Source organism: Adiantum capillus-veneris, chromosome 19 (genome assembly GCF_014529385.1).
Source record: "Adiantum capillus-veneris isolate H3 chromosome 19, ASM1452938v2, whole genome shotgun sequence".
NCBI classification, from domain to species: Eukaryota; Viridiplantae; Streptophyta; class Polypodiopsida; order Polypodiales; family Pteridaceae; genus Adiantum; species Adiantum capillus-veneris.
In genome coordinates, this window is record NC_140949.1 from 44,458,282 (window position 1) to 44,471,308 (window position 13,027).

At 42.3% G+C, this 13,027-nt stretch overlaps 1 protein-coding gene across 1 annotated transcript; it reads left to right on the top strand.

Annotated features, from left to right (window-relative positions):
- Positions 1-6,092: 6,092 nt before the first annotated feature.
- Positions 6,093-10,461, top strand: LOC147433922 (uncharacterized). The gene is made up of 8 exons (XM_086490548.1): positions 6,093-6,631; positions 7,560-7,676; positions 7,984-8,120; positions 8,229-8,313; positions 8,543-8,672; positions 8,764-8,804; positions 9,282-9,368; positions 9,454-10,461. Exons 1-8 carry the CDS (start codon positions 6,556-6,558, stop codon positions 9,753-9,755), a joined length of 975 nt encoding a protein of 324 aa, XP_086346674.1. The 5' UTR covers positions 6,093-6,555; the 3' UTR covers positions 9,756-10,461.
- Positions 10,462-13,027: the final 2,566 nt, after the last annotated feature.

The following is a 13,027-nucleotide window of genomic DNA, read 5'->3' on the forward strand; positions in this document are numbered from 1 at the left end:
ACTAGAATCAACATGCATACCCTACATGTATCCTGTGATGACCTGCAATACTCCATGATGCATCATGCTAGTGCCAATCATAGCTCGACTGACAACCCCAACTACAAACGCTCATATTGCAGCTGCTATGTCGAGTCTCGACACTAAGAGGAGGTACATGAGAGTCTTGAAGGATGATGATAAATGTGTAATCTCTGCTAGCATATCCATGCCAATCGCAGTGACCTTTGCTAATCTATCTGTAGTAGGTATCTCAATGCTCACTACATCACCACCAAAACTAGTCATGCATGGACGCGTCAATCATGACTCTAGGGTAGTTGTCACTCCCTCATCATCCATAGGGACTATAACCACATGTCTTGGCATCACCCTATTAGCCTCTAGCATGAGCATGTCAAAGAACATATCGCTCATCTCCGTTGGTGGTAGGAGGCATCTCTTTCCTATGAGGGTTAATCTGCTGTGTCTTGCTAGAGCATGGCCGCTCTAACTCTGCATCTATAGACATGTCGTGCAAACACACTGGAGCTCATCCATGAAAGTATGTGTCTATACTCTCACTGACATGACTGTAATGTAATCAAGACTATTGCGTCTCGCACCTCAAACACATGCATAGGGTAGACCAAGCCAATCTTGGCTCCTCTCACAATGACTAGTGAATCACAATGTAATTGGAAAAAGTGCTCTCTAAGCAATAGCTGACACCCACTATCTCTCAAGCATCTCACCAAGATCAAAATGTGTCTCAATTGAGGAACATATCGCACATGATGAAGTGTGTAAAATGTGCCGCTGGGAAATGACAAACATACATCTCCAACACCCTCTATGTCCCACACTGAACCATCAGCAAGTCGTACACAACCAATTCTCCCACTAGAAAAACTAGTAAACCACTCACGACATGGTGTGATGTGGAAAGCAACAAGGCCATCTAGTAACCAATGTGGACAAAGTGTGCTATCCATAGACATATCTGCAAAAGGTATACTCGAGGCAAGCATGACATCACCATCACTGGCATATACTACCATTGCAATTGCCTCTCTAACATGTTTCAAAGCCACATTTGCAGCTCACATACATCTCCTCCGCTGTGTTATACGTCTAAAGCAATGACGTCTAATGTGCCCTATGTGACCACAAGGCCAACATCTCAAGTGTCGACATGAACGAGACCACTCTCACACGATTCATCATCATGGACTCAGAACTGTCACACATATCAACTGCCATAAGTGAAGCTATGGCTCTACGACATGTACATGGGCAATGTGCATAAAACAATGCTGAAGAGAAGTGCACCAATCCTGGAACAAAAGGAGATCCCCGCGGGGAGAAAACACTCTCAAGAGAGCTCACCAACACTCGTAGTGCTCAAGCACATCAACGCATATCTCCCGTAGCAATGTAACCACACTCTACAATCGTCACACTGATGCAAGTCTCAATTGCCAAAGTACATGGAACCTATAACTAATGACTACCTATAAACTATATGCAGTAGACTCACGATCAAAATATTCGTTGATCAAAAACAGTACATACCATAAGTCTACTTGGAGCATACACAAACCTCTCTTTTGCGAAAGTGGATACAAGAACACCAATCCATGTCCAAAAACAACCATATGCCCGTCAATGGGGGAGCAAAGTCGACCACAACAAAAGAGAATCACCATCTCAATCCAATGACCGCAAATGCATCAAAAGAGTGTATGGCAATCAAGCCAAAACTTTGGTGAGAAATCTAGGGAAAGCCGGACAGAGTCTCTCCTACAAAAAGAGTTAAATCTCAATGTAAGCTTTCTATGTAAGCTCTCAAAAATTCACCATAACCATTTGCAAATCCATCCGCAAAGATCATAGAACAAAGCATAAAATTGCTAAAGTGTCCTGTGAAAACCTTTGAAGGAAGCTCCACCTATAGTACAACTTCGCCTTGGCCGAAAAGATACTACCAAAGTGTCCCGTGAAAACCTGTGAAAGAAGCGGTAGTGCCAATGCCGGCAACTTTGCCTTGGATGTAAATGGGTATCCATTGACCAAATCTACCCGCTTCTTCTTTACCCAAATCTACCAAAAAACTTCAAACCTCAAACCCAAAGCTCTGCACAAGCTAAAATTTCACCTTCAACTTAGAATTTATGCACTCAACTTTGAGCACCTGTTGTGTTTCGAAAGTGTATCTTACTCGCACGCTACGGAAACACAAAACTTGATTTTTTTTGCATACAATCAATACGAGTTGAATATCAACAAAATTTGCAAAAAGTTTCTTTTGCAAAGTTGTATATCACATTGAAATGAAGGGGCATGGTAGGAAAAATTTTCAGATCTACAATCTACAAGGAGAAAAATGATCTGCAAGATAGTGCTGCTTCACATATATAGTTTTAGGGCAGCACCTTCACCTACACACTATCTTCCACACTCTTGTTTGAGCTTCCATACATTACTCTTAGCTGAGCTCACAAGCTCCCATTGTGTTCTCACAAAGCTTCCAAGAATTTTTTAATTTCTCCACCGTTGAGAGCGAGCGAGCTATCACCTCAAAGCTCTCAACATCGTTGTACTCTCCACGATTGCCATGCACTCTAATACCAATTGAAGAGTGCATAAAAAAGAGCAGCAAGCTGAAGAATTAAAAATGATCAATTCAAAACTTAGCGCTAAAAAATGCAATCTTAGCAAAGAGCTCGTAGAGAATAGTCTTTGTTAAACCAGAAACAAGAAGCAATTGACAGTTTAAAGGAGGTGCATAATGCGATGAAACAATCCATCATGGATAAGTATATCTACTAGTCCCTGATAGATATCACTGACACTGAAGGCAACCTAGCCTTAAACCTGGAAGAACTCAAGAATCTAGTCACAAGCATCAAAGAAGATCTAGACAATAAAGCTGCCAAATATATGACTGCTCTAGTCAAATAGGCACTCATTGAGCACATTTAGGCGAGCGAAAGGAAGACGGTGAAGGGGATGAGAAGAAGACGACACTACAGAGGTCCTTGCATAATCTCTGGGTTTGCAACAAATACTTCAATCATAATATATAGGTCAGAGCTAGGTCACGCAAAGCAGCCTTGCAGACCAAACCCTAGACCAACAGACTGATGAAAGCTAGTGGCAAATGGTCTTTTCATGCAGGAACAAGGGAAAAGCGGTCCAGATAGAACCAAACTCAAATAATACCTTTAATTTTTCTAATCAAAATCCAACTCTTAGTAAGAAGTTAAGGAAACAAAAGAAGCTCCAGATTAGAAATTACCTACATGATGACGATGCTTATTGAGATACAGAGAGGTATCAAATGTTATTTGCTGGTGCTAAGAGGATGGTGCACTAGTGGAAGGCTATGAACTACCATGAGCAACAAATCTTTCAATTGCCTCCTCATCCAAATATAATCCAAGTGTTGGACCATATACTTGAATATTTTCTAACACAAGGTGACACTAATGGAAATCCTCAAGCACAGAAACTGACAAGTAATGTACAAAGCCTGGGAATTCAACTAAAAGTCCTGCTTGGAAATAGAACTAGGCCATAGACCAACTTATCGGTGTATGTAGGATATCCAAGTTGAAATCAAGAGGACACTGTTGAAATTATAAATCACCATAAGAGTTTTAGACCACATAGTTCCTTGAAAATAATGCATCAATATCAGAGGAAAGCTCACTAGAAAAATCATTCGAGAGTAGGAACAAGCCTTTACAATATTATTCCACCTAGTGAGAGTCCTTAGGAAGATGATGCAGTAGGAGTATTAGAAGGTAGGAACCAACCCTTAGATGATGAACATGGGCTCTAAGTTACCTGGCAGAGTTACTGTCAGCTACTAGACGTGTGTGACTGTGTGGCCAATCAAACTCCACAGCAAGCACCTATAAATAAGACCCAGATTTTGGGGACTAGACTCTTAATTTTGGACTCTTGGCTCTAGAGCTCTAGACTTATGCCTTGTATCTTATAGAGCTTATGAGCACTGCTGATTGCTATATCAATTGTACTTGTAAATTTTTCTACTTTTGAACCAGTTTTTGAATCTGAATATAAATTCCTAGCTGTCTCAGTCTATGTTTTTCATTCTAGTTCAATTGTCTATTTGAAGTCTCATCATCTTTACTTCCGATGTCTGATTCTGTTTTTCTAATTTGATCTAAGATCTGTCATTTAGCTCTGAATTTTTAAATGTGGAATAGCTGTGAAGTGACCAACTCATTCCACACCCCCCTTCAAAGTTTTTTGTAAACAATAACTTTTCAAATGCTTTTTTCTAAACCAATAAACTCCGTCTACAATTAGGACCCTTAAAATTCCATATTTCTCATCATCTTTTCCTTCAGAAATAGTTGAGCAGGGGAGTTGAATATCCAAACATCGCACATGATCAACCATAATTTTTGAGATTTCATTGCATAATTGATATGTAATCTACCTCCATCTACCTTTTATGTCTTGTTTGGGATACCTTTCAAGACATGTCATCACTATGTTTTGAATTTTGTGATTCCATAATTTTCTCCTCGATATGTTTATAAAAAATTGTCTCCTGTGTCTCTCTAATATTTCCTTTAAGGTGATTCGTCACACGAGCACATGGCACCAAAATGTCGATATTGGGTTGTTGTTCACTTTTAACTTAGTCCCAAAGACTCCTTAAGGTGATTCTTAACAAGCATAGGGCACAAAAATGTGGAAATTGTGGTTCTCTATGTCTCTGTCCATCTCAACAAAAGAGCCTATGGAAAAATAAAACTTCCCTGCTACTCTTGGTACTCCTTGGCCGCAACCTCTATTTTGCGATTGCACTAAGTGCAGTCTCACTACTACTTGAAGAAAGCCTTAGAGGCCTAGTTAGGAGTAGACAAAAGCAAAATCGCATTTTCTGCGTGACAAATGTTGCATGCATTAGGCTACATAAATTAGAGAAGGAGAAGGTGGCGTAGGAGATAGGACCGCTATGTTTTCTTGAAACTTAGAGAATTTTAATGCATTGTTTATAATACCACCATACATACTCACTACTGGCACACACTTAAAGAAAACCCAATACTTTCTAAGATTCCTTGCCGAGATTCTCTCTTCCCCACCCCTGTTACGTGCATTCTGCCTCACAAGAGTGCCCCTGCTTGGCAACCTGCATGTGCAACACTGCGCTCACAGCAGGCACTTGTAGACTCGCAGCCTTCACGTCCTGCAGCCTCAGCTCAGTCGGTAGGCACATGGGAGAGAGAGAGAGAGAGAGAGAGAGAGAGAGAGAGAGAGAGAGAGAGAGAGAGAGAGAGAGAGAGAGAGAGAGAGAGAGAGAGAGAGAGAGCTCACGCGAATGAGGCTATATCGCTTCCAAGTGTGTGACGCTCTAGCCATGACACGTGCTCACATGTCCTCCTCGCGCTGACGCTCAGCACCTGCAGCCACCAATGCTCGCCTATGCCACCTCCCCCCCAGAGCGAGAGCAGTGCCTACTCCACCCTCCCCCAATTGACGACACACCTCAGCCAATCCTCCCTCAGTTCTCTCTGTTGTGCTCCCTGCAGTCTCTTTTATAGAGAGGAAGGTCCGCAAATAGCCACACGCCGCCATACTAGTCAGAAATAGAACAATCCAAAAAGCTCGAGACGCAGAGAGAGAAAGCGATAGCCGCCCGTTGGGGTTCTAGAGAGAGAGAGAGCGTTGGAGAGCCTCTTCTTTCGTGCTTCCTTCGTTGCCACCTAGAAGGCATCCTCTCCAGATTCCTCATTCCAGCTAATTGTTCAAAATCGGCCACACATACCACCAATGTGGCAATGTGCTGTGGCACTATTATTGATGCCCTCCTCAACCACCTCAACCATGTGAACACCTGAGGAAGGCCAACCAAGTCTGTTTTCACTTTACCTGGGCTATTGTAAGTCGAGAGCAAACCTTCCAATTGTCTTGGGGCTTTGAAGGATGGCATGATAGTACGGGTTCGGCGGCCATAGTTTGGGTCGCCAAAAATCTCCGGTCGTAATTCAAGAAGATTTTCTCTCGCCCTCTCTCACAACACTACACACCCCACGGGCCACCGGGCACACCCACACTCCTCTCTTTCTATCTCTCATGCTACAGCCTACAAGTTCCCGTGACCTCCAGCTTGTATTTTCTTGTGAAAGCGAGCATGACCACTCTCTCGCTCAGTGCATATTCCTGTGAACTCGAGCAAAGCGTCAAGACCCACTTCAGCTCCAACCTCACACACATTTAACGACGCCTCCCCTCGTACCTTCCTGCCTGTGTAGAGAGCCTCTCCTTTTCGCACCTCCAGTGTACACACTTCTCACTCTGCCAAAATCGCAGCCTCTTTGCACGCTCGTTTCTTCTATCATCCCGAGTCCCACCCACATTCACCTTCACAAAGCTAGCTTCTGGTGCCTTCTTGCATCAGTTTCTCAAGAACTGCCCATCTTGCTTGTGAGTGCGTCGCCCTCGCAGCACGAAAGGTTTCCTCGCTTGCAGTTCCATGAGGGTTTTGCATTAAGTTTACAAACAAAATCTTTTCGAACGCATATCTCAGACATGGAAGAAGAAACCCTTAAGGAGACTTGGGCATGGTTGGATGAAGACTTTCGACTTGATATGGACTCGCCTTTGGGTAAGTCATCCATTTTCTTTGTTTGTACTCATGTGCGTTTACATATACACACACTCGCATTTCTCTCCATGGTACTCCCACGTTCACTCACCTTCTCTTTGAATGAATCGTTGGAAAGTGGAGAGAGATATCGGTGCTGCGACTCGAAGTATATGATGGCATTTAGCTCCATGTATATAGCTTTCACATTCTCTTATTAGAGATTATATTCACAACTCGGGATGGGTATGCGCATGTTATCTGCTTCTGAAGGGAAATTGCAATTGGATTTCTTATGAAGCTTTAAGAAACGCTATTTTAGTGGATGATAATCAGATGATTAATACTGAGGGCTATTCCCTTGATGATAGTGGTTTGCACTTGGGCTTAAATGAGTGTCTGTATCAATGAAACACACCCATTGGCCTGCTCACTACAGGTGCTTGATTGCTTCGCTCACTCTTAAACAAATGGAAGAGGAGTTTGGTATTCTGGAATTAAAGCTGCCAGTTTTGGGCATGGGCTTGCTGCCGATGATAGTCACTGATCATAATAAGATCACATGGGTTATTAGGAATGACTTTTTTGAAGATAGGGAGAATATTGAATTTGGAATACTGATGTTATTCATTGCTCATCATTCATAGTTATCACAATGGTAATGGTAATGATCAGATGCTTGATGTTGATCATGATTTGATAGTGATTGATGGCATATGTAGGACAATGGTGATGATCAACGCTGATTGTTTTTGAGAGACGGTCATAGCATGTATCTTTTGTAATGGGCTTGTGGTGAGCATGCATGTGGATGAGGCATGATCAACATTGTGGCAGGAACATATTTTTTTCTGTACAATATGAAATGGGGGTTATAAAGAGTGAAAGGCTTGAGCTGTGCAAGGTCTTTTGATGCGAAGAAGTTTTAACAGAAGTTTCTCTGATGCAGGCACTTCAAGATCTCTTTGGGATGATTTCACGGCAAATGAGGGTGTAGTGAGGAGCTTGTTTCCAACACCTCATGCTGAATACTCCGTCTCTCCTTCTTTTTCACTCGAAAAGACAGGTACTTTTCATTCGCTCATCGTAGATGATAATACTTAAAGAAAAAGTGCAGACTTAAGTTCTATGTCAGTTGTAATGATTTTCTGTCTGTCTAATCAGTAGCATCACTTTGTTGTTCTATGCATCTTCAAGCAAAGCTTTTTCTAATAGTACAGAGGCTTTATTAGCAATTATAGATAGACATCATGCTTTCCTCACTGAGATAAAAGGACTACTCAATTGGCTGCTCGCTTCTTTCCATATAGGTCATCTTAAGCCCATACATACAAAATTGTATGCAATTTGATTGTTTATTTTTTTTGCATTAGAATCTTCTGAGCACAGCGACAGTTGGGATGTGGTGCCTGATTGCAGCCCTCCTCCATCTAAGAGGAGGTGTATTTCATACCTTGGTGATAAAGATGATCTGGTCTACTCAACTCCATGTGAATCGGTATCCTTTGAGGTAGGGGTGGAACCTTGTTTCTTGCACGCTTTTGTAGTGTTAGTAGAGAGCTACAAAATATAACACTAGCCTTTCCTAATTTTGTTGTTTACACGAATTTGAAATCAGAATGACAATCAACATTATGGCACTCTGGAAAATTTGCAACCGGATGATCCCTCATCATCAAATTCTGTGTGGTACATTGCTGCTGGTTAGTGCCTACCTGCCATCTCCAGCATGTACACACGTCTTTTGTAACAATGCTTAATAAGGAGAAAATCCCACAAGTTTGTTTCTATGAGAGAGAATTTGCTTTGTTTGAATGCATCTGCAATTTGTTGTAGGCATGTGCAGTGTGCATATGTTTGCCCTCTTCTAGTGTGTTTAGTCCATTGTTGATTTTTCTTACATTGAGAAGCTCAATTGGTATTTGGTCTCAGAAGAGTCACACAGTTCAGTTGATGATGCTGTGCACCAATCAGCAGAAAGCTGGATGGTAGGATGCCTTAGCGACAGTGATACAAGCGATGTGGTGGAAATACCTGCTCCTCGTCCCATTGAAGTGCACATGTAAGTAGACGTTTGCTGTCTTTGCATTGGTAGATGCTGTTTGCAAATTTTCGAGAACCTAAACAAATAAACATCGACATTTGTATTTCAGCAATCCTGCAGAGTCAAAACCTTCCATGCCAAAACCATCAGGTATTAGATTTTGCTTCTGAGCTTGTCATTAATATTGCACATTGTGTAACTATTGTGGGCTTGACTGTGTTTGGTAACCATGTGCTAAGAGGCAACTCAGTCTTCCAAACTCGAAACCTGAAGCTTTATTGATGACCCCCTTGATAGAGGCATAAAGTTGGGTTCTTGCTTGACGCAGGAGGGTGTGTGGTTGCACTGCGATCTAGTGTTATATTTTGGAGTAATTAGCTGTTTTCTTTGCAATGAAGGGTATCCTTTGTTCATGATATCACAACTAGAAGGTCTTCCCTCTTACGATATCACAACTAGAAGTTCTTACTTCTTGGAACTTGAGACATACTGTTGCTTTAGCCTCTATTTCCAAGGACCCGATATGTTTGTCAAGAGTAATTGTGGGTAGAGTCATGGAATACTTCTCTCCATTGTATGGATGCTGGACTTGAAAATTTTGGTTTGATGGTTAACGTTTGTGTGTAGGTTCCTCTTCAAGAAGTCGGCGATTACCCAAGGCTGCACCTCTCCAGGTGGCCAGCCCCTTGTCACATCCAGTCAAAGGCATCCATGGTGTGTTCACGTTCCTGTCCTCTCATTGTATATAAGGTTGAGATTGTTCTTTAACAAATGCTCGATTTGGACATGCTTCGATCAGACAAGGTGCAGATCAAGAGGCGTACACATGTCAAGGCCACTCAAAGCATGCTTGCAAATGGAAGTACAAAGCCAGTGCTGGCTTACCCCTTTACGCTAGTCAAACCAAGCGGGATACAGGGAGATGTGACATTGCAAGACATCAATCAAAGAATAAAGATGGCTCCCTTGGCAGCAAGCTCTGTAGCCAAAGGCTCTTTCAAATCTTTTACTTCCCCTTTATCGGGCAAATCTGTGCTTGGTCTTACAAAGATCCAAACCGAAGGGAAGGGCACCATCACTATACTGAGGACAAGGAGCTAATCAGATTTTCTTCTCTGCTATGTTGAATCAAAACCAGTTTCCGTCTAGGCGAAAGTGAGTGCTTACAATATGCTCTCTTGAGTAGACACTCACTACCCTCATATTGGGACCGGCAAGGTTTCGACTCATTTTGCTTGCCAAGGCATCCCATCTCCCCTTCACTAAATTTTTGAGTAGTTTTGATCCCCACTCTGTGACTAGTTTACTTCTAGGGAAGCTAGCAGAGTGCTAAGGATTCCAAAGCAAGCTAGCAAAGTTCCAGCTTAGGCTAAGGATTCCAAGTTTACAATCGGTTTACATTGAAGAGGGGTCGAACAGAAGAAATGAAAGGTTTCTCGCTACTAAGTTTTGTTCAAGCTTGCTGCAGCTGTTCTCAGTGCTCATGGAATGCTAGTTTGAGAACCCAAAGCGGTTAGGGACTTAAAGAGGCTTGGCTCCAAGACATGTATCTTGCTGAGGAAAGAAAGTGGCACCTTGCATTGTCCAAGGCTTGGAGTATGCTGAGGAAAGGTAGTGGTACCTACAGCAGTCAACTCTACTAGTGGATGATACTACGATGATCTTCTGTGCAAAAGTATCCCTTATGGCGATATGAGGTTTTTGTGCACATGTACATCACATTGATGGCTCAAGCATGAAGAAATGAAAATAAGAGCCATTAATATGTATTAGATATCAGATTTGCGTCGATAGCTGATTCTTGTCACGGCTCTTTCCTTTGTAGCTGGGTCTCTCTCTCTCTCTCTCTCTCTCTCTCTCTCACACACACACACACACACACACACACACGCTGGTTCAATTGTGTTCTGAAGGTCTATTGCAGACCAACTGCCTCTCTTCATCCTGTTCTGATACCAAGTAACAATTCTCGTCTTCTTCTTCTCTCTCACATGCTGGTTCAATCGTGTTTGGAGGTGTATTGCAGACCAACTGCCTCTCTTCATCCTGTTCTGATACCAAGTGGCCAACATTCCACTCTCACTACTCAATTTGAAAGCACATTTAGCTAAATGAAAAAGTCAATTGAGATCCAAAAGTTTTGAGTTGAAGGGCTACAATAGTAGGGGGTACTCAATTGTAGAAAATGGAAAAATGACCATTCCAAGGAAGGGTGAGGAATCAAGAAGAGATTTTGGAAATTGGATTCTCCCTCACACACGTGCGGCCTGCCATGCCCCATATATATATATATATCTATCTTTCTCTCTCTCTCTCTCTCTCTCTCTCTGTCTCTCCCATTCTCTCATGAGCAGCAAAGGAAAGGGCTGGAGTCTGGCCTTTTCTCACCGACTATATTGAGAAACCCCTCTTTCTCTCATGCGTAGGGAGTGCTACTGGCGCTCTCTCTCTCTCTCTCACATCTCATGTCGAGGCGAGTATGAAGGCAGCCCCCCTCTCTCTCTCTCTCTCTCTCTCTCTCCGGACAGTCTGCAGGAGGGCTGTCTTGGGTTGAGTATGAGCAAGATGAGGGCAGGGCAGGCCCTTCTCTCTCTCTCTCTCTCTCTCTCTCTCACACACATCTCGCTCTCGGATATGCAGCTCAAGGGTTGCCTTGGCATGCGCAGCGATTCTCCGGCGATGGCCTTGGAGGGCGACGCTCATTACGATGGTTTTCTTTTAAAGCGTCCCAGTAAATTACAATTTGCTAGTAGTAAGCATTCCCAAACCAAATCATGGGTCAGTTATGCTTTCATTTTCTTCCCTTGGATCCTTGGGTTGAGAACCCATGGGAATTGAATTGTGTAAATGGTTTTGGAAAGTCGAAAGCCGCACTGCATACACATGTAAGAATGCTTTCTAGACACCGGATGGTCAATTATGACTAATGATTTCAACAAGTTTGTGAAGGTCAATATTATTTTTCTCATCACTTTTATTCCTTCTTCCACTAGTATGGGCATCTAGTTAACTTTTGGTTTGCTTTCAACTTTATAGTTATAATTAACATTGCTCCACTTGAAAACAAACCATAATTAGCAATGCTCTACTAGGATTTTTTTTTGCTTACATGTTCAATTTCGTGCAATTTAATTAGGATGATCTAACATGCTTGCACATTCTCATCCCTATTTAGTGTGAGAAGATCTCATTGTCTACGTGCTTTGGATTTGTATTGTGCCACAGTGGGATTGCAACATGCATGCCATGTTTGAGGACACTTGCCATGCTTTTGGTCCGAGAGCATTGGTTAGCAACACACTTCAAAACAGCACTCTCTCAGGAATGTAGCAGGGCCATAAAGTTGTAGACTATTTTCAGCGGTCGCAAAGCAGGTGTTATCTCTCCAAATTTAGTCACCTATACTTTGGTCTTGAAGGCTATGCTTACATCTTGAAGGCATGTGGCTCTACGCAAGTGCTCGAGGAGCTTCCGGTCCGGAGTGTGGACTCTTGGAATGAATTGATTGCAAGATTTGCCCCACAGTGAGACAGGGCTAGAAAGCTCTAGTCTATTTTTCAGTAGATGCGAAGCGAAGGCCTCTCTCTAGATGCAATCACCTATGCATGCATCTCGAAGGCATGTGGCTCTACGGAAGATGCTGATATGGGCACAAAAATTCACAATTATTTTGTTAGTCAGAGGCTATTGAAAAAAGATGTCGTGCTTGGCACTACCTTGGTCGGTACATATGTCAAATGTGGTTGGGCCAAAAATACCCAACAAAGACAAATTATAAGCAAAACAAGTGTCTGAATTGTTGTAGAGATTTTTGTAATCTCAACCAAAAATTCTAATTTTTCTTGCCAAGTATAGGTCACACACAAAGTTCACATAAAAGAACTCAATAGTGCTAAAAGAAATTATGTGTTGGCTTCTTTATCAACTCAATCTCAATTGGGTGTAGGGACCACCTTGAGGTTTATTCGCAGATCTTGATCCATCAGATGCAAAATGTGTTGGAATTAGGGTTGCAAAGACGCACATACAACTTGGAGAAAATAAAGATGTTCAAGGCACACAATAGAGAGTGTACTGCTTGGTGTGTAAATAGAAAGATCAGCTAGTCCTAGAGTGATGGACATATATACAATGCATGGGGAAAAAACCTCCCTAGTCAGGGAAAAAGTGCTCCGGTGGTTCTAAGTGTCTTTACACACGTCACTACCACATATATAGTAAAAAATCCCCTCGGGGAGTGATGCAATGAATGAGAACTAACACATAGTGTATAAAGAAGTGCCATTCCCTAAGGACATGATTAATCCACAAAGGAAGCAAGCCCAATGTTCGCGAAAAGCTTCAATATCTTTGTGAATAGATCTGCAAGGTTG

Coding starts and splice junctions, on each gene's coding strand:
- LOC147433922 (XM_086490548.1), top strand. CDS start 6,556: ATGGAAGAAGAAACCCTTAAGGAGACTTGGGCATGGTTGGATGAAGAC. Junction 6,632..7,559: donor TGATATGGACTCGCCTTTGG/GTAAGTCATCCA, acceptor TCTCTGATGCAG/GCACTTCAAGATCTCTTTGG. Junction 8,121..8,228: donor GTGAATCGGTATCCTTTGAG/GTAGGGGTGGAA, acceptor ATTTGAAATCAG/AATGACAATCAACATTATGG.